Source organism: Lissotriton vulgaris, chromosome 1_1 (genome assembly GCF_964263255.1).
Source record: "Lissotriton vulgaris chromosome 1_1, aLisVul1.2, whole genome shotgun sequence".
NCBI classification, from domain to species: domain Eukaryota; kingdom Metazoa; phylum Chordata; class Amphibia; order Caudata; family Salamandridae; genus Lissotriton; species Lissotriton vulgaris.
Genome location: NC_141685.1, coordinates 593,473,981 through 593,498,919, shown reverse-complemented (window position 1 = coordinate 593,498,919; position 24,939 = coordinate 593,473,981). Strand labels below are relative to the sequence as shown.

Genomic DNA, 24,939 nt, shown 5'->3' with positions numbered 1-24,939 from the left:
CTACCACCGTGGTATAATCTTTCCCTACTTTCGCAACCACTGTACACTTATTCATCTGTGGTGAAAGGTTTACGCCCTCTGGAAATGCACGAACGGCAGCCCCACAGCGTGAGCAGACACATCCCTAGGATAATGTGTGGGCTGAGGTAGACCTGTTCCAAACTCTGCGAGCTGAGGAGGGCCCGGGCGGATCAGAGGTGCTGGAGCGGCCCACGCCCCTGACGTCACGCTGCAGCTGCGCTCGCGCTCCTCCTCTGGCTCTTCGCCACTTGCCCCGGTCCCGTCTCGTGCCGGGCTCTGTGAGAGCTGCATCCAGGATAGACAATGGAGAGCGCGCGGCGAGGGGCAGCGGCAGCACAGTGCAGCGGGCACATTCAGTCCTATGGACCCGCAGCGCGCGCTCAGAGGGTCCGAGCTGCTGAGCTCTGAACGTGTTCTACCTGGACGGAGGGCCCCTGATGTGGTCGGTAAGTACAGGGCATAACTATGAGCGCTGTTGCTGGGCACACGGGGCATGTCTAAAGCCTTCGAGTAGTGTGTGATTTAAATACAAAGTTTCACAGGGCACATGCACACAGTGGTTGGTTGTCCATGAGTTCAGGCACGTATATGTGCCCTGAGACCGGCTGAACTCGCCCAGGGGGGCACATGTACAGTACAGCACAGTTGCGCGGCGATTGCAGGCTCCCAGGTGTGCCGCTGAAGTCAATTAGTCTCACAAGTCAACTGCCCAGAAGGACTGTGAATGACACGCAAGGCATGATACTGATGAATGGGTAGTATAGGTATGCACAAAGTGGGAAGGGTGATGGCTGTCGGCGGAAGTAGAGTGTACACAATGAACTGCTGAGCACACGTAGGACATGCCTCCGGGGGGGGGGGGGGGGGAGGTGGTTGGCCACACAGAGGGCATTAGTACATTTTGGGGAACATTTGAGACTACAGGTGAACGCATACCATGCATGCACACGTTGTGCGGTGGAGTTCCTTAATGGTATAACAGGGATGTGACAAGTATACCCAAATTTAGTATGTGAAGGCCATGCATTCAGGGAGCTAGTGTGTAAAACAGGGTGTACTAGGGGATGGGGGTGCACATGGGAACGCTTTTCGGGTAGCCATGTGCTTTACAAATCATGTATAATAATAACATGGAGAACGACTCAAGGCATCCGTGAATGCACGCAGGGAATATATCCAACATGCTTGTAAATTCACAGATGGCAAAACTAAACGGGGTGGTGAGTACACACGTGGTATGTATAGGGTTTGCTCCAGAGTCGGGTGGTACACCAAGGACATAATCACAGTAAGCTATGTTAGTTGAAAGTGCAGCTTTAAAGGGGGTAGGGAGTCTTGCCCCTTAATACTTTTAAAATAAGGTGTGGAATGCAGTTGGCAGATCTATCTCTCAGGTTACACAGAATTTACATGGATTTACAGTCAGACTTCAGAGTAGTGTGGTGCAAGGGCGCCTGCTTTGGTTTCGCCAGCACACTGTGCACCAGCGCTAGGAGACAGCAGAAGTGTGCCATATTTTAGTGTATATGTCACATTTTTATGCTCGCCTTTTCAAGCAATTGAATGCAGCAAGTTGCCGTGCTACATTGCATTGTGTGCAATATTAATAAATCTGCCCCTAAAACCTTATATTGAAGTGCATCCACTCAGGTGATACTAATTGTATCTGCTTTGACAAGTGGCAGTAGAACTATCTTGGCGAGTCATATGTACAAATTCAGACCTCGAAAGCCGAGCTATCTTGCATGAGGCACACATCTTAGAGCACAAGCCTGGGAAAGTGGAATCACCTAGCAGGCGGCAAACAGCTGAGCTTTCTCTCAAGTTACACAAATGTCAGGTTGTCAAATCTCAGACATCAGAATTACCCCTCATGTTACACCGCTCCAACTTCATAAATGATTAAATATAACCTATACCAAGTTGAGGGGTTGCCCAGGGCCAAATGGAGTGTCAGGAAAATACTGACATCTCCTCAGCTGAAGCTCATTCCCTGAGTTTCCTAACTACTCTCCAGCCCACCCTGACTGTTCTCTGACGGATACTTTGTGATGGATTTCAAGGAAAACTTTAGTGAATTCTCGATTATCAAGCCTAATCTATTCAGACGTTTCAAAACAATACAGTTTTGAAAAACAAAATGGACAGTGGAATGTGTAATCTTTGTATACTAAAGGGCAATCTCTTCTTTGTCCTTCAATGCAAACCTGCTGTTGATTCATTTTCCTCTCCGTATGTCTAGTGCAGGGATATTTTATGCACAAGCCCACAGACAACATTCAATCCACAGCTGAAATATATTATGGTGTGAATATTACAAAGTGTTGAAGGGAAGTTGCCACCATAAGACCTTTCCCACACGTGGAGACACCTCTCCCAGCCACCTACCCTTGAACGAATTTAGAGCCGATCAGTTTAACATGCTGGATTTAGCTCTTTTAAAGATAGCCTTTTCAAGGTCCCCATCTCTTTGCCCCCAACACTAGTTTGTCGGGTTTTGTGGCGAGGAGATAGCAAGTGGACAAAGAACAAGCAAAACTGCCTTGAAAATCCAACACAAATATTGGAGGGCGATCACTGCCAGAGCTATGGATATGGATGTCCCCATGGAGGCACGGTGGCATCTCCAGGGGGTGACAGGAGAAGAGACATGGCCTAAATTTCCGAAAATATGACTGATGCTGGCATCAGAGGCAGCAAAACAGAATGTTGGAAGGATGTGGGGAGCTGACACTCCTCCCAGGGCAGCGGAGCGGGAAACTGACCTCGACTGGTGTCAACAGGCCAAAAGAGTGAGTTATCAAGACGAGGTTGCCCCAAAAAATGGGAGAAGGTATGGGGCCTATGGGGGCATACAGGGGTCAATAGAATGCTATGTGAATGAAACTAATATGTACTGCATTCTGTCAACAGTACGGAATTGTATCTTTCCTGATTGTCGGAATTGTATCTTTCCTGATTGTCCAGTTCTCCATATTAACTAGTCATAAATAATTTTACCATGTCAATATTGATCATGACATATGCATACAATTGTGTTGGTATGCTGAGCTACGATTTAATAAATAGACTGTTAAAAAAATCCAATACATAGTAAAACCAAGGAAGGTGCATCAAAATGAACCCCATCCCTCAATCCAGACCTTTCCCACACTTACATGCTTCATGCAGCACTAACCTGTCTATGTCCCTCTCTGACCCAGGCACATGATGCACAAGTAGGCAGATTGCTACTCTGCACAGTAACTTTCCACCTAGCCCCGGGGAAACTCTGAATTAACGCCCTTGACTGCATAGGTAATTAAATGCTACACTTCGGCCCGCCCTGGCACTTCCGAACACCACAGCTCTCTAAGTCAGAAAAGGCCACCTCTTCCAAAACACGCTTTTATTATTATTTCTACAAAAATGCGTCTAAAGAAATTGTATCTAAGACGATCTGAATTAAAATTGTGCTTTCATTTTCCAGAAAAAAGACCTGTTGAATAGTGGTGAAAATAAAATGGCAACTATAGCCAGTAGTCACAGGGCGCGAGTCGGGGGTACATGCGGGTGGACGGCGTCCACCCACTTTTTTCACATGGTGGACGCCATCCACCCTGCCAAGAACTTGGGCCCCACTGAAAAAGATGCTGAATTCGTCCCATTGTAATTTGAATTTCCGAACACCAGGACACTTTCAGCAGGGCCTGCACGTTATCTGCTTTCGATTGGCAAGACCATGCAGGCGGGGAAGGGGCTCTCTCATTTCTGACTCCTGCTGGGCCCTTAACAAAGGCGGAGTCTGAGAGGTCATCAGGCCTCCTTTTGTTAGAGTCTCCTGGCTGGCAGCAGTCAGGAACCTCACACCTAGAAGCAAATGCAGGGGAGGGGAAACAAAGGCTCACACCTTGTTAGCACTTCACACATACTTAAGAGAGGCAACTTTTCACTTTGTTCAGTCCCTGTTTGAGAGATATGCATGCACTGTAAGAACAGCAGATGTGTTGACCTTTCCCAGTATTTGCACAAAATAACTAGCATTTATATAGTGCTTACTACCCCTGAGGAGGCGTTGTAATAATTTAAATATTACTATTTTTTCTTTTAAAGCACTATGGGTAGAGGAAGTTTACGCTGACAAAAGGCAACATTGTTTTATGTGTAGCATACAAAAGTGTGAATCTTCAGGAGGGTTTGCAAGTATACCCGAAATGCGCTCAAATGTACTCATGATACACCTGCTAAACATGTATGTGAGGGCTTAAGATCTGATTCCACTTCTTGTGATGCCACTTCCTGTGATGTCACGCGCATCAAGTGCCGCGATGTCACGCGTCGTGATGTCTGTCACGCACTGTGATGCCACTTGCTTACTGATTAACTAGGTTAGTCCCCCCACTTCTATTTTTAGGACTTGATTAACCACCTATAACTAACTTCAAGAGGCAACTGAAAAGATCTTCAAAGCAGTTAGGTTGACGTCCAAAAATCCAGACTCTGCAACAGAATCCTGCAGAGACCGGTTGCATCTTTGAAGCTAGTTTGCAACTTTTATTTTTGAGTGAAGCAAAGCGTGACCTTGCATTAAATCTAGTCATGTTAGCTGATGTTCCAGCGTTCCCTTTTATAGAAGAGTGAGGTACATTTTATATGTGCCTTTCAGAGGCGGGCCAGGACAGCTCCGAGTTGGTGGGGGGTAGGGGTGAGGAGCGTGGCCGCGCCTGCAGAGCCCGGTCCCTGGCACACGGAGGCCGTGGTTCGGTGAAGCTCTCTACAGCACAGCGGACCCCCCTGGGCGAGGCGGTGGCTGTAAATCACTGCTTCCTCTCGGGGAAAGAGGCGGTGTCCACTAATTAGTAGGAAGCCGTCTCAGCAACGCCAGTCTGAGTGCGTAGAGTGCGAGCCTTTAGAAACAGAATTCGTCCAGCCGCAGTTTTTATCAGTGTTCGAACGTGGGACACCCACAATGTTTTTGATGTGACGCAGGATCTTTATTTTTCTTTTTAGCATAACTCAGAACTGGTGTTAGAGTGCTAACCACTAAAGACTCGAGCCAGATGGATGGCTCTGCCCAGCTCGATGTCTTCTCGAACCCTCCAGACCAGCAGTCACGTGGCTTCTACTCCTCCTAGACGGTCATATCTAAGGCACTAGGAACTAAAGACAAAGCATTAGCCTTTGATGTGGAACCGGAGACAGAAAAAGATACACATCTAGTACCCCCTGCACAATTTGAAACAAGAAAACTTTTGATCAATCCCAGCTGCAGTGCTCGCAAATTGTGTGATCCTCTGGACATACTTTATCACATATATAGAGTATATGTGACCACTGAGTTGTTTCTTAGTTCACTAATAGCATTGTTGTCAAGGCAGGAGGGCAGGCATTTTCTTAATTAATGATTACAAAATCACTTTTTACAAATACCTCAATGCAGTGATATAATCTAATGTACTGAAGTTAAATTGAAACATACAAAATAAATATACTTAAAAAAATGACGAATGCGCTATCATGTTTTTACATGCTGTTTGTTGCATGATTTGCAAAATACACAACTGGCAAATAATTTCAGGCTCGGCTTGTGCGCTGGCGCTAGAGCCAAGCCAGACTCTTGGCTTGGTTCTCCCTAATAATTTGTTGGGTGTCCCACCTCAAAAACATAGGAGAATAATGCTTGCAATTCGGGGAGTTAATGCTCTGTAGCATAACATCCCTTTAGTTGTCAGAAAAGGTCTTCACAGACCTAAGGGCTCACACAGAAGTATTTCTGGGGCAACCCCGCTTGAAACAGCGAGCAAAGATTGACAAGTTAAATGAAGTACAGCTGCGCGTGCGCCCCTATCCTATTCTCAGTTTCGATGTCTGGAATCCTACAACTTGTTATTTTATGAGGAAATGCGAGTTTATTTCCAGGCCTCTACTGTGGAATGTGTGTATATCTATCAGCAGTAAATAGTGTTGTGTTTAGTGTAAACAAGTTCTAAGCTTGAAAGTCACGCACAAGACCTCCTCCAACCCCCACTATGTATTTGTTTTGGAATTAGTGGCACTCCTTTCATCCGGGTTTTTCTGTTTTTTTTGTGGCAAATATAAACATAGCCAATCTATCAAGGTGTCAGGTGCTGGCTGCCTTTTATTAGTTTATAATGCTATAATAAACAGATTTTCACAAAAAAAATAATGCTATAAAATTATGTTTCACATTTATAGTATGAAGTGCCTCAAAATATCAAACATTTTCAAGTGTATTCTGAGGAGATGTGGGAGCCGTTGAGAAAATTGTGTCTCTAACATTGGGCAGATAACAATATAGAAAACATAGGATCAAAGCAATGGTTTTCTAGGCGTGCCTATGCTGATTACACATTTTAATATTTGAAATGTTTGTTTGCCATAGCACTCGGTATCCTATTTCTTCTCCCCGTTTCGTAGCTCTGTAAAAAAAAATAGGTGTTCTTTTTGCACCTTTTTAATAGGGCTCATTTAGCAACCTCCCAAGTATGAAAGTCCAAATCAGCTATGCTGGGCTTTGCACCTTCCAGTTGCAGTTTGCATACAGACCTCCCCACAGCACGTGTGTAACTCGTTGAACAATCTATGTATCTGCTTAATGGTAAAATTCACATGGCGGGTTACAAACAGTAAAAAAAACAAATATACCCATAACTATGAGATAGTTGAAATGCTATTTTTTCCATTATTTTCAAAATGGCCGTGCAATGTCCCAGAACTCTGTGCTTTATATGGAATTACTATAGCAAGGAAGCTGGCACTTTAATATAGAAAACTGTGACTGTTTCTAAACTTTGAGACTGGAATTCCGGGATATTGGGTTTATTTGAGTATTGTGGGTCCATACATTCTGAAATGTCTAGAAACCCACACCGTTGTTCAAAAAATATAATGAAACGTTTTTAAAATGCGTCTTGTATTGTTTTTAGATCTGGCCTAGACACAGCTAGCTTCAAGTCCCACCCCTTACCCCCCCGCCCCCAAAAAAAACACAAAAATATGAACATTTTCCTACTTTCAATGGCTTTCCACCCAGGCTTCTTGATCCATTGATTCGCTCAAGTGTCTTCTACATTTTGTTTTACTCACCAGAGGTCAACCCACTTCATTCATTGGATGTCTAGTACTGCGATTAGAGACATTAAATCACCTGATCACATGTTCACAGCAGTCTGAAAAGCAATATACTTCAGTGATTGGGGTGGTGTGCTTGAACAACTGAGCACCTAATCTATTTTTATATTGTTTATAGTTTTGCATTTTTTTTCTTACATATTGCAGATAATGGTAAACAGATGGGCAACCGTGCTTGTGAAACTGGTATCCTAACTTGTGGTTGGGCCCTAGCGTCATGCTGATCTAGTTTGTGCACAGAGGCCATAGTCTGTCTCTGGTAATGCAAGGTCCATTAACCTACTATGTGACCTGGAGAAATGCACAAAGCATTTCCTTTCAATGGGCATTAAACTACTGTCCGTGTCCGCAGTTTAACATGTAAAGCGTCAGCGGTAGCTTACCCTTTTTTGTGTATTGTAAGTCTGACCAGGCCCTTTTTTCCGTGTCTGGGAGAGTGTGGTCTACTTACCCCTCTCATGTAAACTTCAGTTGTTATGCGAACCCATTGCATCCTGTGTGCATGTTGAGTGCCTGTATCTGTAATGAATATGTAACACATATAAGGTTGTAGGATCCTGCTGTGCGTGGTATGAATCTGAGTACTGAAGCCAATTGAATCCATTTTGGGTTCCCTGTGTTTAGCATGACACCAGATCAGTGATGAGGAAAGCTTTCCCAGACAGTGGAAGTGTTTCCCCTACATTTCTGTCTGAAGGGTGGAGACCCACTCACTGAAGTGAAGGAGGATAGAGACAGGACTTTTCTTAGAAATTCATTTAGGGCCTTGTTAGCAAAAGTTTTCTGATTCGTTCTTCCTGAGCACTTCCATTTTGTAGATCATATGGAGTGAGGGGTGTCAGTGCAGTTTTGGTTGTTCAAGGTAGGCTGGTTTCTAGCAGTCACGGTCGGCAGTAGGAGTTCCTGCAGGGCGGTGACGTGGTGAGGGGCAGTGTGGGGTGTAGTAATGTATGGATTACAGAGTTTAACAGGTAAGTAAACATATAAATAAATAAAACGAATTTCGTTGTGCGCACTGCATCGCATTTGGTGATGCAGTGCACGCAACAAAATTCGTTTTATTTATTTATATGTTTACTTACCAGTTAAACTTCCGTAATCCATACATTACTACACCCCACTCTGCCCCTCCCCTCCCCACGTCATCGCCCTGCAGGAACTCCTACTGTCAACCGCGCCTGGTTTCTAGGGAGGGTCTGCTCTTTTCTTTGTCTCCAAATGCTGCCTGAATTGCATAGAAGTCTGCCGAGCTCGGGATAAGGGGGGAGACTACTCGCTTTGGATGGGAAAATCAGAAGAAAAAGCGAAACTACTGGTATTGTATATAGATCTAGAAGAGGCTGAGATGAATTTGGCCTGGGTTATATTGCGGGGCGGGGATAATGATGCCGCTCAAACACAGATCATTATAGCTAAGTCAGCGATAACAGAAATATCTCAGGCTAAAGCGGCAAGTAAATTTGTAGCATGGCGGTCCAAAATGTTTGAGAATAGTGAAAGAGCAGGACACATGCTAGCCGCTAGAATTAGAGAAAGAGAGTCTGTTATGCGCATCAAAAGTATTCTCGACCCGGAAGAAGGTTTACTACTGAAGAAGGTGCCATCGCTCTAGCTTTTAAAAAATGTTATCAAAAACTATACAACGAAGATATTAGTGAAAGTGAGGTAGTGCAGGCTGAAATCCAAGAATATCTCAATGAAATCGAGGTTGATGCACTATCCCCAGAAGAGATTGATATGCTAGATGCAGATATTACAATCAATGAGCTTTGGCTAGCTATAGATTCTCTCCCTGCTGGCAAGGCTGTCGGCCCAGATTTTTTACCGGGTGAATTTTATACGTTTTTTCGATCCCAGTTTACACTTGTCATGTTGGAGATTTTCCGTAGAGTTCAAAATGGGGATATGCCTCCTGAATCGTGGCGAAGAGCAAGAATCGTTACATTTTTAAAGAAGGGCGAGATACCATCAGATACTGGGTCCTACCGCCCAATTACGCTCATCAATAGTGATATAAAAATATATACTAAGATTCTTGCAAACTGGCTTTCAGGGGTGATTAAGAAGCTTGTGTCCTCTCAGCAACATGATTTTGTGCCTGGTCGTGAAACAATTGATCATATACGTCGCACAATTGCGTTGTTTAATTATACTAAGTTTTCAGGAGACCCTATGGCTTTAATTCTGCTGGACGCGGAGAAAGCTTTTGATAAGGTCTCCTGGCCTTTTTTATGGGCCGTATTGAGGCATTATGGTCTTGGGGAGAGATTTGTCTGTGCAATCCAGAGTATGTATAAACAACCTTCGGCTCAAATTTCGATCTTGGGAATCCAGACAGGCACAATCAATATTCTGAAAGGTACAAAGCAGGGGTGTCCCTGTTCCCCTTTATTATTTGCAATCTATATTGATCCTTTAATTAAAAAAATTCTTTCTAATGTTTTGATTCATCCGGTACGGTCTAGAGGTGGAGACACTAAAATTCTTGGTTATGCTGATGACCTTGCTATTTTGACAGATTCCCCGCAAGTAGCATTACAAGAAATTCAGATTATTACATCACAGTTTGGTATGATTTCAGGGTATCATTTAAATGAGGTAAAAACCCAAATAATATGTAACGACAAAATTATGTTGGCGGATTCACGGGTTGTTCGTAAAGCTAAATATTTAGGGATAGAAATTAGTTCCAACCCTTAGGAGATAGTGGAGATCAACCTAAACCCTTTGATAGGCAAAATGGAAGCTGATGCTCACCGGATTAACAATCTTCAGTTAACATTGATGGGTAGATGCAATGTTGTAAAAATGATTTTTTTACCCAAGATTTTGTATTTTCTTAGAGCTATTCCTTTATTGTTTGATCAAACTTGGTTAAAAAAATGAGAGCGGATAACTTCCTTGTTTCTATGGGCTGGGAAACGTCCTAGGCGAGCTATGAAATATATGACATTGCCCAGATAGAGGGGGGGCTGGTCCTTACCAAATTTTCAGGTTTATTATTGGTCAATAACTTTGAGACATATCGCTGAATTATTAGATGCTGAAGATTTAGATTGCTCAGATATTTCAATTTATCGTTTAATTTATGGAGAAGAAGCTAGGGGGCTCTTATTTAGACATATTGATTTTGCTTATTTTAAACGGGTGAGGTTTAAGGTTTTGTTGGGGGCTTTCAAAATCTGGACTACGTTCCGGAAATTGCGCAATATTGGGAGGATCCATTTATATTCCCCTTTTTCCGGGATGGATATTTTAGAGAATGGGCATCACAAGGGGTTACTGTAATAGGGGATATTGGGGCATATTATCAAGGGGGTTTATCTCCGCTTTTTTGGCTTTAAAAGCCAAGAAAGCGGAGATAAAATTATTTCCCTATTACCTAGCTGTCGCTAACACCAGTTAGCGACAGCTAGTAGGAGATAGCGACCATCTTGGGCCCCGCTTTGCATGTCAGTGATATTTATCACTAATGACATGCAAAGTGGGCGTGCCAAGATGTTAGCGACTAACATCGCTATCTCCTATTACCAACTTTTGGAGATATTCGCGCTATGCGCGAATATCTCCAAAAGCTAACACCTGCCCCTGAGCAGTTCTTAGCCATGTTATCCAATGGTAGGTGGGTAACATGGCTAAGAGCATTAGCTCGTTAATGCATGAATATCGCGGACTTTTCAGCGATATTCATGCATTTTGGCCGATTTTTATCGCTTAGGAGATAAACCTTGATAATAGCAAGGTTCCTAAGCGATAAAAATCCCCGCAGATCGCCGCTAAACCAACATAGCGATAATTATCGCTAGTTGTTGGTAATATGCCCCATTGTTTCTGAATCAGGGGTATTGACTTTTGAATCTATAAAACAGAAATTTGGAATCAGCAATCGGCACTTAAATTTTTTTTTACAGATCCAAGACTTCTTCTCCAAAAAAACTGTCAGTTGGATTTGCATCCCGTTAGTGGAAGCCATTAAGGGGGGCCAATCAACTATCTCTATGATTTATAAACTGGTTAATGAAAGAAGGAGCGATGATCTTACTAAGCACTTTAGCCATTGGCAGACTGATTTAGATGTTGGACAGGATGTTTGTGAAGATTCGTTAGGTTATAGTCGAACTGCCACTATATCTGCAAATCTCCAGGTTCAGTGTTTTAAGACATGGTTTAATTTGTATATAACTCCACACCGTATACAATAATGGGGGGGGCGGTGGGGGTAAACTGTCCCCGATGCTCGGAGTTTGCGGCAGATAGTATTAACATGTTTGCATCCTGCCCCTGTCTGACTCCATTGCTCAACAAAATTGAACAACATTTAGAACAAGTGTTTGGATGTGTGATATTACTAACACCACAGGCCATAATGTTGGGGGTAGTGGACCAAAACATGACTGAACCAGAGCGGAAGTTATTTTTTGCTGCCATGGCAATTTTGAGACTGTGTATAGCGACTGTTTGGCTAGACCCTGCTCCTCCGAAAGCACACGAATGGTTTAGTAAACTCATTAATGTGGGTAAGTGGGAATTATTTGTTTTTGAGAGAAGAGGACCTAGGGCTTGGAGGGAGGACGAATTGATATGGGAGCCTCTATTCAACTGGCTGAACCTGGAAAATTAAGGTTTTGTGAAGTTTGACGAAATGGATTTTCTTCTTTTTTTTTCTTCTTTGTTTAAGGCCCCGGTAATAGTTTTGTAATAATTTTTTAATTTTTCAAGTTAATCTTTCAATTTGTCTTTTCCCTATTTTCTGATCTTCTTGTAGTGATCCACTTTGGGAGGGGTTAGTAAACAGAAAACCTGATGTATTATATAGATATTGTGTATGTTGTTTTTCTTTTTGTATGATTTTGTTATCATGTCATATCTCTAATAAACAATTTAAATTAAAATAAAAAAAAGTCTGCCGAGCTGTTGAAAAAGGAAAGTAGTGTGCCTGCCCCTAGGGAAGCAGAGACTGTCCAGAAGCAGAAGTACAGCATGTTCCCAGTGTGGGGAGCACAGAGAGAAAGCTGAGTACCACAAAATGAGAAGCCAGAAGTGACCTGTACTGTAAGGCTTCTTTCAATCTCACTGAGCAATTCTTGTCAGAACTTCAAGACTTTGTTAAGAACAAGCATCACTGTTTTGATCTTTAATCCACTGGGAGACCAAGAGCGTTATCCGCTCTTCCTCTAAGGCGGAGGAGCATCGCTCCACTGCTTTTAAGCAGTGTAACTAAAGAAAAAATGAAATGATAAAAACTCAATGTTATTACCATTTTATTTGTTCCTGCTGCTTTGTGGCCGGAGCGGGCGAGGCTGCTCTGCTCTCAGAGCAGGACAGGGCAGGAGTGGTTTGCCCACTCCAAGTGCACATGACTGTTTGGTTGGCCCTCTTGAGCCGGCCAAACAGTCATACGCACTTTGCATGTATTCCACGCGGGCTGCATTACCGCCTGGGTGGAGAACATGCCCAGGCCCCAAGTCCTGTGTGAGTGCTGAACCACGGCGCACAGACCAATCTCAACGCTGCAATGCAGCCTGGGTGCACCCTGCTTTGTGTTCCGGCCCGAGTCCAATGCGGAGGAGAGACGCGGTGATAAGGTACGTTAAAAAGCAATTACATTCCCACACCCTCACTCCTGCACCCTGCAGGCCACCGCAATCCATACCGTCCGCCACTGACAAAGAGACTGGTGCTGCTACTGCTGGCTTTAGGGAAAGGTGACGTGTTGCCACAGAACCAGAAAGCCCTGATTGACCCAAAGGCTGCGACTTCTGAATGGATACTATGACGAATGATTCAGTGTGGAGATTGCAACTGCTGTACCTGAGCTCCTGTCTGCACCTAGCCAAGGAGGCTGCCTCTGCCAAAGACGAGTGCCACCGTGCAGGCATACCACTCTGACCTCCTCCTGCTGTCCCTGTTCCAATGCAAGGTTGCCTCCACAGCCCTCGAAGAACCATACCTGCCTCATAGAGAGAACTGCAGCGCTAACCGGCAGATAAAATCAGACCGCAGCCTTCGACTAAAATGAGACACTCGAATGCACGGTTGAGACTGGCTCTTGGATTTAAGACTTTTTGACAGGTATATACAAGGTATAAAAAGGCATTGAATGGAGTTACATATTTGACTATTGGGGTAGTCTACACTTTTGCCTGCTCAGTACCTGTGCCCACTGTATACTGGGGATTGTATACATTAGATATCTCCTACATCAGGTAGAGGGAATACCCGATTGGGATTGTAACTGGGATTGCTACCATCAATTTACATTTTAATAGAACTGTATAGTGTTACATTTTATTGTGACATTAAAGTGTTTATTTTAAATTAGAAGGTAAGCACTCAGCTGGACAATATGCAAATATGTCTGCTGGTTGAGAGTACAGTTCCCCCATACTATCTATGACTCCTCGTCCTCACTACCTTGAGATTCCAGTGCAGAAATAGTATATTTGGCCCAATTTTCAGAGCCATAGTAGGATGGACCCCAGAACACCAGTGGCAGACGACTTCAATCACCATGATAGGGCCCAGAAGCCCTTGTCTGTACTCTGGCCCCTCAAATGGGCTCTGACAGCGTATGTTTGCAAAACAAATGCACTCAGCAATGTAAGTCTTATTGGTTTTGTCAGTGCATGTTTGGAATTGTGTGTGGTGACATTTTTTCCATGGATATACTCTTAGCTGCAGATCTGATTCAGTCCGACCATCAATCCGAGGCCAGGATTCCTAATCATTCTTTTAATGTGCGCTCAGTTGTCTTACATTTCCTTTCAGAAGCTAATGCATTATGATGATTAATATATTTGGAAATATGGTTGTGCTGCTGTACTCAAGTATGCAAGCTTTCTTTTTTTCTCATTATCTACAAAGTAATTTTGATATCTCAACCCCTGCATTTCACAAAATCACCGGGTTTGTGACTGCAAAATGTTTTTAGCGATCTACAAAACCCCTTTTGTGATTCAGTAAGAGTTCTGCAGAACAATATGGGTTTTCCTACTTGCTCTGAATCACAATTGGAAAAGTACTTAAAGGGACGTTCCTTCCTAATTACGAATCACAACGAGATGTGTGAATGAAAGAGTTACCGATTCCTTAAAGGAATTGGGATCTTAACCTGAAAGGGGAAACTGCCCCGCTGGAAAGCCTCCAGTCTGAGAGTTATGTCAGGTGTGCTCAGGGGGAGCAGAGAGTGGGCCACAGAACCACTGCCTGCTCCTCCAGACGTGTTGCCAGATGTGAAACATTTTTTTAAAGCAGAAAAGATTCCTTTATTGAACACGAGCTGCTTGAAGAAAACCTTTTACTCTTTTGGGAAGACAATCACAGGGATGGCACTTTGCAGTTGTTAGTAGGCCACCAATCAGTTACCTCCTTAGGCCGGTGATGCCCTGATCCTATGTGAAGAGAGATTTTGTGACATGACCTATTACGAAATAGGTTACTTCGCAAAATAAGAGGTAGTTCACAAATAGTCGACGCACAATTTGCAATCTCAGTTTGCAAACTGCTTCTTTGCACATCAGGGCCTTGGCTTATTTGAGTGTATTCACAAAGCCATTTTGACAAATTTGATCAATTGTCTTCTAGTGTCTGATGGCCTACGTTGAGGGAGTCATTCACTTGTGAATGTTCTCTGGCATTTGCCATGCATAATTTAAACCTGAAATCAATCTTGCAAACGTAAATGTGTTATTTTTCTCTGAAGAACTTCTAAAAAAAGTGAAACGTAAATCAGGAACTGTACAACAATATCAGTGGGTGAACACGCGAAGCGCCATAATACCAGGCGAGAGTTAATATAAAAAGAGGTGATTTCGTGTCTAGCCTCTATGGCAATAGGAAATAATGCAGAATTGTTGGAGTGAGGCCATGTAGTCATCATTGCATAATGGAATGTGCAAAAATGTACAGAAAGCACTACCAAAAGAAATGCAATCAACAATGGTTATGTCGATTTAGTAACGGTGATATTCATTACCCAGTTTCCATACAAAGATAATTGTATATAGGAATTGTAATACAGGCTGCCCAAACAATTGCACGTACAGTGCAGCCTGCCATTACATTGGTAGGTAATGTTCACCATTACATAGATGGTTGCGGTCTGCAATTACAATGGTAGCGACATCCTGTCATTACAATGATAGGCACTGTCCGCTTTTACCTTGATAAGTACTTTGCCGTTACGTTGATGGCTACAATCTCTAGCCTCAGCAGTGACACTCAGTTGTGTATGAGGGGTTCTGGAACATAACAGTACCTCCTACAACTTTAATTAAAGGATTGTAGTGTTTGACATTAAGTATCATGACATGTTTGAATTCAATCTCCTGAAAGATTATCACTTGTAAAAGCCTGTATCTTTGAAGTCCTTTTCCCACTCACCCTCCAAGTGTCACCGCATAGGTATTTCCTCCACACTCCACTGTGTTAGATCTTAATTTCCTTATCTTCTTTTCGTCCCTCCATTCTGACATTGTCAGGTCCCTTCAGTTACAGTAATCTGTCCTCCCCGTCTCTTTTTTCCTCCTGCCACCTTCTTCCCACACTATGCTGTGTCCCACACATTTTTGCTGTGCTCTAGAGTATTGTGCTCCACCGCTTTTTGTTGGCTCCCCTTTCCACTTCAAAGGTTTCAGTATTGTTTAGGTCTTCTGGGACCTTGTTTGTCATGCACCCAAGTCTTGACGTATCAAGGAAATACCCATTTGGGTAGCCCTTCAAAATCTTTGAGAAGGACATACTTATATTTCATGCTGATGCTTCATGCTGACGCAGTCTGCTCAAGTGTGCAAAGGGCTGCGCCTTCAACACTACTAAAAGTATGAAGAGGCACAGTGGCTCTTCTACATTGGCACCTCTGTATTGAGTTTGGTACAGATAGAACACTACTTTATGGTGAATATTCCCTATGCAGATTTGCAATAAACTCCCCATTTAGCTATGTAGCATTTCAGGAAATGTCAAAGGGAAAGCCACTGCTTTCCAAAAGTAAGAACACCCCAATGATTTCAATTATTTATTTCTAGACACATTTAGGTACTCTGAAATGCACATGGTTAAGGTTGTAATGCAGATTCTACTGAGAATTGAAGTTGTATATGTTATTTTCCAACATTTGCCAGCTTAAAAACAGTCTTCTTTATTTCCCATGCAGATGGGTAAGGTCGGTGAACATTGGTCACAATTTGCACTTTTACAGGCAAACTTTCAAGGAGAATGAGAAGGAACAGCAAAGGAAATGTATAGATGTAGCTTCTGTACAGAAATGTTGGCATTACCCAGTAATCTCCAAAAGGACCACGATGATTTTGTTTTGTGTATAGCCTGATCAAGTGTGCATCTAGAGAAGTTGCTAAGCCGGATATATACAGGAATGTTACCAAGTTATAATTGTATGCAAATGACTTGGTATTGCCAACTAACACACACTGTTGCATCCTCCTGGCAAAAGACTTTCGTATCAGTGCTTCACTCATTTTGCGGTCATGTTGAGATATTAGAAGTGTGTGACAGACAATTAATACTCACAAATCTTTCCCGACTGCTGATATGTATACAGAGAAATTACAGCCTGTTGATCACCCATGGAGACATAAAAAGTTTACAACACGTTTTGAAGTAATTGAGCCCTGTTTTAAGATGGGATTTGTCAGCCAACATACACAAATCAAATACCTCAGTTCCGTGTGCATCACATTGTAATACATGTAACAAGTACTTAGAGACCACTGAAAACATGGGTAATCTAAATCTGTAGACCAAATAGATCTGGTAAAGTGAACTTTTCAAAACATCCTGACAGCTTAACCGTGCATAGAATATGTAAATATTCAGCATAATTGCTGTAGTCTGAGAAAGGCCTGTCAAATCATTGAAGGGTTGATTGGTGCTGAACATAAGGAATCCATAATAGAGAGCCTAAAATTGAAACAAAACCTTGTAAAATAAATTAAAATAATTTATGTCTTCAACAAAGTCAAGAATATATATATTTTTCATTTATATCTTCAACAGCGCCTCCCATTGTAGAAACTGATACCGAAATAAATAGGTACAACTTCTTAAGTAATCCGAGGGGACCTGAAAAAATATGTAACCTGCTGACTGTATTAAGTGTGTTCATAGTTGTTATAGTTATATGTTATAGCTGTTGAATATAAATCTGTCATTCATGACTCGCTGGCAAAAAGCACAATCGTTAACCGTGTATTAAATAAACAAAAGAAACATGATAAAAGCTTGCACAGCTCTGTTTGTGTGATGTAAGTTAAAAACGTGAAGACAGAAATCTAACGTTCACAACAGGCTGGGACTTAGTTGCATATCTATGAGAACTGGTGTATCCTCAATGCATCGGATCTGCTACACCGGGAGTCACTTCAATTACCTCCACTATATTGGAGGTAATTGCGCTGAGACGATTACCTTTACCTCATGGAGCCTCTGCATTCTGGTATTTCATACATAAATGGTTATAAATGTATATTAGTAACAAAGTTTATCTACACATACCAATAAATGTCCAAATAAGAAATATAAACGATTTTTTTTAGAAATAACGGTAATGTTAAATATATAACAAATCAAAATAGATATTTTAAAATAAACACATCTAAAAAATGGTAAGCATTAAAATAATTAAATAAAAAAGTAAGCGAAATCAAAGCAGTTTAAGAGTCATAAGGATAAAGGTCAAATATTTAAGAAATATATATCTAAAATAGAATACATAGAATAGAAAATGTAAGGCATTTAATAAAAGCAAATTAAGAAAAAAATATATACGCAGCCAATGGCAGAGCCAGTAGTTCTCACCTTTGCTGCGGCTGCTGACCTGTTTGTTTTGGCTATGTTTTTTTTAGTTCGCTGACATGCATGTGTATGCATGCTCAATCACCATGTTGCGATGGAGTATCTTACTTTTTCTTGCCTTGCATATGCATGCAAGCAGTCTAGCCCTCACATAGTGAAGTTTAAAAAGAAAATACATTTTGTTCCAAAAGTGCTACCATACATGCATGTACTGTGGCCATTATGAAATATTTTAGCTTTGCCAATGCATGTGAAACAATTTAGCAAGCACTGGCAAAGGTATAATAGACGTTTACCAGTACCAGATAGTTGTCATCGGCTGAATGGTGCTCTGTGGGTTGGCCAGTAGTTGGAGGAGCAGGAGTCCGGCACAGAGACACTGAACAGGGCAACAGAGCACTGGAAAGGTTATCACAGGGGGCTCCTTTAAGCCCCACGTAACCTTCTGCAATATGTCAGGGCTTTAAGGATAATCCACCCACCAAATGGCAACTTCGAAAAAATGCTGTCTGCCAGAGTCTGAAGGGGGCTGATGAAAAGCGTACTCTTCTATACTGTGGAGCCTATTCACAAATTGCACTTTGTAGCACATTTAGTATTGCTACAGAACTACTACTCACATACCGCAAAATGCTATTAACAAACCTATCTGTTGAGGCCTCAGCCTCTTCTATCTTTTCTATATGGAGTTCTCCACCCGTCTCTGCTCACGTAGGCATTTGTTTGACTAGTAAATGTGGGAGGAAGGCAGGGGAATGATGGGAAATGGGGAACACTTACTACTAAAGGGAAGGGTATTAAGGAGTGGCTTGGGATACAGAGTGTTAAAAATTATATTAAAGTTAATTATTTAATTTCATTTTTTCATTTAATTTAAAATCAGAAGTTAAAAAATAACAAATACACAATAAAATACGCAGAATGCAAACATGTGCAAAGTGCCAGCAAATACAGTAGCAAACTATCAGAAAGCCTTTTGTTTTCTCCTACTGAGAGCACCTTTTAAGAAGGAACAAATGAAACTACATAGAGCAGGGAATTCAATGATTGCATGTAAGTTAAGGCCCCTGCACAGCTTCTTATATCACAGAATCTAATTCATGGCAATAAAAACCTTGTGGAGAAGGCCCTATAATATTTTCAAAAAAATACAAAATGAAGCAGACTCTGGGGAGAAGACTCATCACAGGGACACATTAATACATTGGTGCAATTTAATTGACCCAATGGAAAGCTTAGTTGCCACCTAACAGTGCCCAGCCTTAATCTAGTTAACATGACTTTGTTCCATGTGGTGTCCCTCCAGGACAAGTATGGTTCCATATGGGGAGTATACTGCAGGCTAATATATTCCCTAACATACGTTTTGGCTACTTCAAGTGCCTCTCTGCACAGTGTATTCCTGGTTATGAAAGCATTCTTGATCCAAGATAGATCAGGTTTAGTAATACCCATGAGGGCAAAAAAGAACTAAAATCTTCCTAAATCGATAATTTCCTGTTTCATGTAAGTCAGCCATGGGATATCTAGGCCTCTATCACCTGGCAAAGCAATGAAGAATCACCTTCCTGTTCAGGCCTGCATGCTGGGTCACCTAAATGGCACACCAGAGTACCAAGGGGCAAATTTAATAGAGTCCTCAAAGAACTGAACACCAAGCTTCTGATGAACAGTATAAAAGGCGCATGATCAAGGAACACCCAGAAAGGCGATGCAGCACCCTGTTCTCTTCGACCTGGAGGTCAGAGATGTTGCAATAGCCCCAAATGCCAGCCCCATAGTTGAGGTTGGGGAGACATTTGCTCCTAAATACTTCCAACTTTCTACCTATGTACAAGGCTAAATCTATAAATGTAACCTGTAGCACCTGAAACCTTTGGCCTGTTTTGTGCATACAGAGGCCCCAATTGCCCTTGGCATCAAGAACCACCCCCAGATAAGACAACTTCTGTGGGGAAGCAACCTGGTGGCTTTGAAGATAAACACTTCCTTGTTTCTGTGATTTGGGCCCACAGAACATGGTGTAAGATTTAGAATGGTTGGTGGTTAGGCCCAGGGACCCAATGAAACTCAAATATTTCTGGATGAGGATGTTTAGATTCATGTGTTCTACCCAATTTGACTGTGTCATCTGTGTAAAGTAATGCGGGGACTTTTCTCCTGCCCACTATCCGTACGTCCACCACACAGGCAGATAGAGTCTTTTCAAGGTCACTAATATATAGCAGGAAGAGAATGGGGGCCAGTACACACCCCTGACGGATGCCCGCCCCCAGCGGGAAACTTGGGGTGCGTTCACCAGCAGGGTGGATCCAAACAGACGCTGATAAGCTAAAGTGAAGTGCACACAGGAATATAACTAGCCTGGGACCCACCCCTAGATCGCTCAACATGTCCCACAACCTTGAACCAACCACACTGGCGAAAGCACTAGTTAGGTCCACGAAGGCCAGGCAGATGGAGCCCAGCTTGGCGATGATATACTTGCTAATGAGCAGGTGTAAATTAAAACATTGCTCCAACATGCCCACCCCGCACGGAAGACATAGTGAACCTCCGATAGTGTGTTAAAAAGACTCCACAACCAAGGTCAACAAATAGTTCAATACAACCACCCCAGAGTACAACAGAGATATTGGAAGTAACAGCTTGGGGACTGCTGGTCTCCTTTTTTAAAATGACAATGGTGGTGGTATGCCATGGGTCTGGAAGATTACAGTGAGTAAAGGCATTAAGGCAATTGCAAAGCAATAGGGCGACAGTTCCGGGGCAGACTTATACATGTCCATAGGGATCCCATTGGGGTCTGGGGCTTATTAGATGGAGACTTAGTGATGGCCTCACAGACCTCTTCCAGAGTAAATCTAATGAAGATTGGGTAGGCAACTTCAGCCTTCTGAGGCACCAGTGGCATTCCAGGATGATATGAAGCACTGTGTGACTCTCCCAAGCCTCTGGGCTCATTGTAGTATTGGCTAAATTGTCAATCGATCCCAAGGAACTGATATCCTTGATGACCCTCCTGAAGGACATAGGGTCCTTTTTCCTGAATGACTGTACCAACCTTCCACAGTGCTCCATTTTTATTTTTATACACCTGTTTTCAAAGCACTTTTGCACACCTCTGTATTCTTTGTTTTTTGACAGTCTCTAGGTGAGTTATTTGTTAAAATTAAATACATGTATATTTCATTTTTTAAATAACACTTTTAAACATTTAATAAAATATTTTTTTTTATTATATTTTACTGAATAATAGAATTAAAAATTGATAGTGAGTGCGGCATTGCTTAAATATATTTGAAATAATTGTAAATTTAAGTTATATGTTTTATTTATTTATTTATGTATTACACATTTAATTTGTTGAGTTATTGTGCTGTGACATTTTGGGGCTGATTATGATGTTGGTCGGAAAGCCTCTTACCGCTCGTCGGAAGCTTTCTGACCGTGAAGATCGGTTTGCGGTCCGACTGCCGTATTACGATGTCAGTGGTCGGAGCGTGAATTGGCCAGTCATTCCCCCGCAGTTCTGACTGGCTCTCACAGTTTTCTGGCCCATTGGAACCGCACCGTAATCCCATATAGATGGCTTTTCCGCAGTCGAGTTTACGATGTCAGTTTCCACAGCCTTTCCATGCTGGCCTTCCTGACATGGAAAGCAGGGCCCCTTTGCATCCGCGGGCTACGGTTAGTGGCTGCCCCCCTGTAACTCCATGCACTGTGTGGCAGGCATCATGGGGTACCTGCCACAGGGTGCAGGGTTTTTCATACACCCCCATTTCTTAATGGGAGCCTGTATTACGTCTGGTTTACCGCCGTAACGCAAGCTCCCATAAAGATATGTGTGTATCCGACCGAACAGTGTTCGGTCACATCGTAATCAGGCGGTCAGCACTGCTGACCGGATGTCGGACGGTCCAGAGTCTGAGAAGTTGTCGGTTGAAAGGCAACTCCGACTGACATTGTAATAAGCCCTTTAATGTTTTTATTTTTTTTGTTCTAGATTGAGAATTATTTTAAGTTAATTTACAATAAATTATTTGTAATGTTTTTACATTTTTTTTATTAAACTTTATTGTTTTCTCCTTTGCTTACTACATAGAGATCTCTGCCCTCATGCCAGAGATTTGTTGCCTATGTGTGAAAATTTACTAGCAGGAACTTTGCATCTTGTCATTGAGGGTTTCATGGCATTTAAAGGTTTCTAATTGTCACCTTAACCCAGTGGTTCCCAAACTGTGCGCCGCGGCGCCCTGGTGCTCCGAGATAGGGGCGACGCACATGAAGTGGGGAGGATAGCACGTTTTTCTACACAAGAGACCGCCAATGACATCCACTTCGTAGAAATAATACTTTATTAATCCACATAGTAGGGCGCACTGCACATGCCGATCAGTCCACTTCCTAGGTTTATAACATCACGTCAAGACGCTACGCATATCGAGCATTTAACACACACACATACTAACTAGCTCGCACCCATGCAGTAGCTTCAGGAAAGAGGAGCGCGTTCATCCCGATTAACCGCAAGCGAGTGGGGCAGCGTTTCTTTGTTGCTTCGCGCAAGGGAAGGCTCTTTTGATGAAGAAAAGCACGGAGGGGGAGGGTGTATATTGGTACCCAGAAGGTTTGCATAATTGTGTGGACAGAGTTTATAGCGGAACGCATAGCGTTTAAAGGGCCTGCTTAAGATTATACGACCAAACGGAGATAATATAAGTGTCTATGCATGAGGTGTAGGAGACACATTAACTAACCACAGTGCTGAGAGCGAGCCCAAACGTAGAGACACATTTCACGCTATGCTAAAAGATCACACTTCCACAACGAAAGCGGTACCCATTATTTTTTATATGTACGATGGATAGGACACTCACTAACTTTTCACATTGCTGAAAGTGAGCACAAACTTAGATGCATATTTTAAGAAACCACGAGGAGTGTGGTGGTGGGTAGTTTATTTGGCGGAGAACCTCCTGAATAAAGGAATGTAATGTTTTACTTTTTCTAGACTTTTCCCTGAAGAAGGCAACAAGCCGAAATGCATTGAGAGGGGAGAAATCGCATTATATAATGCAGATGTGTTGCATGTTGGGAGTTGAAGTTCCAGTTGGAAAGCAACATGAAACAATGTTGAAATTAAAGAAACAAGTTCAAGCAAAAAAATGGTGTAAAAATAGGAATTAATTTGGATTAATTGTAGCTGTAGACACAGCAATTTGACCTTCATTGGCTTCATCCCAATTAATATCAGGGAGAAAACTGGAAGTACTCCCGAGGTCGGGCTTACATCCTCCCACCGGCAAAAAATGGTTGGGAGCCACGGCCAACTGACAATTAGGTCAAGGGAGCCACAGGTCGAAAAAGTTTGGGAACCACTGCCTTAACTCGTTGCATGAGCGTGTCGGCCAACGGCCGTCGTGAGCACTACCTCGGTAGTGCTGCACACGTCCTTTAGCTTTAGCCACTAAAAAAAACTCCCACACCGCGGTTAAAGAGTTTAGCTCGAGATCGTAATATGGGCCCATATTTCATGTTGCTAATTATGTATTCTTTTATATGTCATGATTTGTTAATTGACTTCACTATTCTTTCAAAGAATTTGGAGTATTTGAGAATCATCCGTTTAGAATTATTTGTTTGCCTGAAACTGCAGATATGCGTTTTGAGAAGGTGGTGTTTTTGTTGATAATGCACCAATATTTAAAATATGTTTTATATAACAGTGTATATTATTAGAAAGAAAGGAAATTATTGTAATGGAATTCAAACCATGCATTTTACAATGTGCTTTGCTTTTGTAGCACATTGATAGTATACAATAGGTTTATCAAGACATATATAAAGAAAGAAAACAAAGTGCAATGAGGGACAGTGTCATTTTTTTACTGAATGCTCTGCTTTCAAAATTATTATTTTCTCACACTAGCGAGAATTCATTGGTAAATTCTTATTTCAATGATAGGTCTGCAAGGTTAGCTTATTATGTGTGCTGAATAAGGCTCTCAAAGCAGCACTATCACTGTGAACGCTTTTTTATCACCAGAACTAAAGGAAAAATGAAATGCTGCCTTAACCATCAACTTAATGTTTTTTATTTGTTTAGGGAAGTTAAATATTCTACAAATAAATTCAGGAAGTAATTCACAGTTAAGACCTCTTTCTTGTGAAATAGCAGCTTTGAACCATTGCCATTATTGTATAAACATATGTATGTAAAAGCGCGCATGGCACCAGCGAGCTACCTGTTTCATGAAGTCTTCCTTTCCCAGAACAGAAAGAATAAATTCCAAGTTGCTCCAATAGAGAAATTCAAGAACAATTCACAGCATAATAGGATCCTAAAAATAAAATCTATGTTGGTGTTATCCCAAAAACACTGAGCAAGGCAGGGTAAATAAGATTAACAAATACATCAAGTGCTCAAGCGACTTTGTCGTATATGCACTAGAATGTCCATGTGGCCCTAATTATATCGGGAGCACAAAGTTACAATTGAAACTTAGAATTCACCAGCATTTGCGAGCTGTAGCAAATCGAGGCTTCAGCTATCCCGTGGTGAGACATTTCCAAGAAAAACATAACAACAATTGTAGCCTGATACAATTCTATGGCATAGACGGGGTCCTGACTCACCTTAGGAGTGGCGACAGAGAAAAACAACTACGTATCTTAGGATCAAGGTACATAATCGAACTTAATATTAATATACTTAATGAACTGAACAGTGGAGAGCAACTGGCTATACACATAGGATGTTAACACCACTGAGATCATGCATATACAACTTTCCCTCAGTTTCTGATTTTATTCTGTATCTGGTCACACATTATTCACTTTAGTCTATAAAGTAAGGGCTCTAGCGGAGTATGATCTATGTATATGAACATAGCCCACAGTCGTAGACATTTGTCAGGCACAGACGTATTAGCCACGCAGATTCTAGGGGAAATTGCCCTTCCACTGTAGGGA

At 42.2% G+C, this 24,939-nt stretch overlaps 1 protein-coding gene across 1 annotated transcript in view; it reads left to right on the top strand.

Moving 5' to 3' along the window:
* The first annotated feature begins 292 nt into the window (after positions 1–292).
* Positions 293–24,939, top strand: part of LPAR3 (lysophosphatidic acid receptor 3) — a 217,859-nt gene continuing 193,212 nt past the window's right edge. The window contains exon 1 of the mRNA XM_086954047.1: positions 293–467. Coding sequence (XP_086810173.1) covers positions 459–467 — 9 coding nt within the window. The 5' untranslated portion in view covers positions 293–458. The remainder of the gene's footprint in view (positions 468–24,939) is intronic.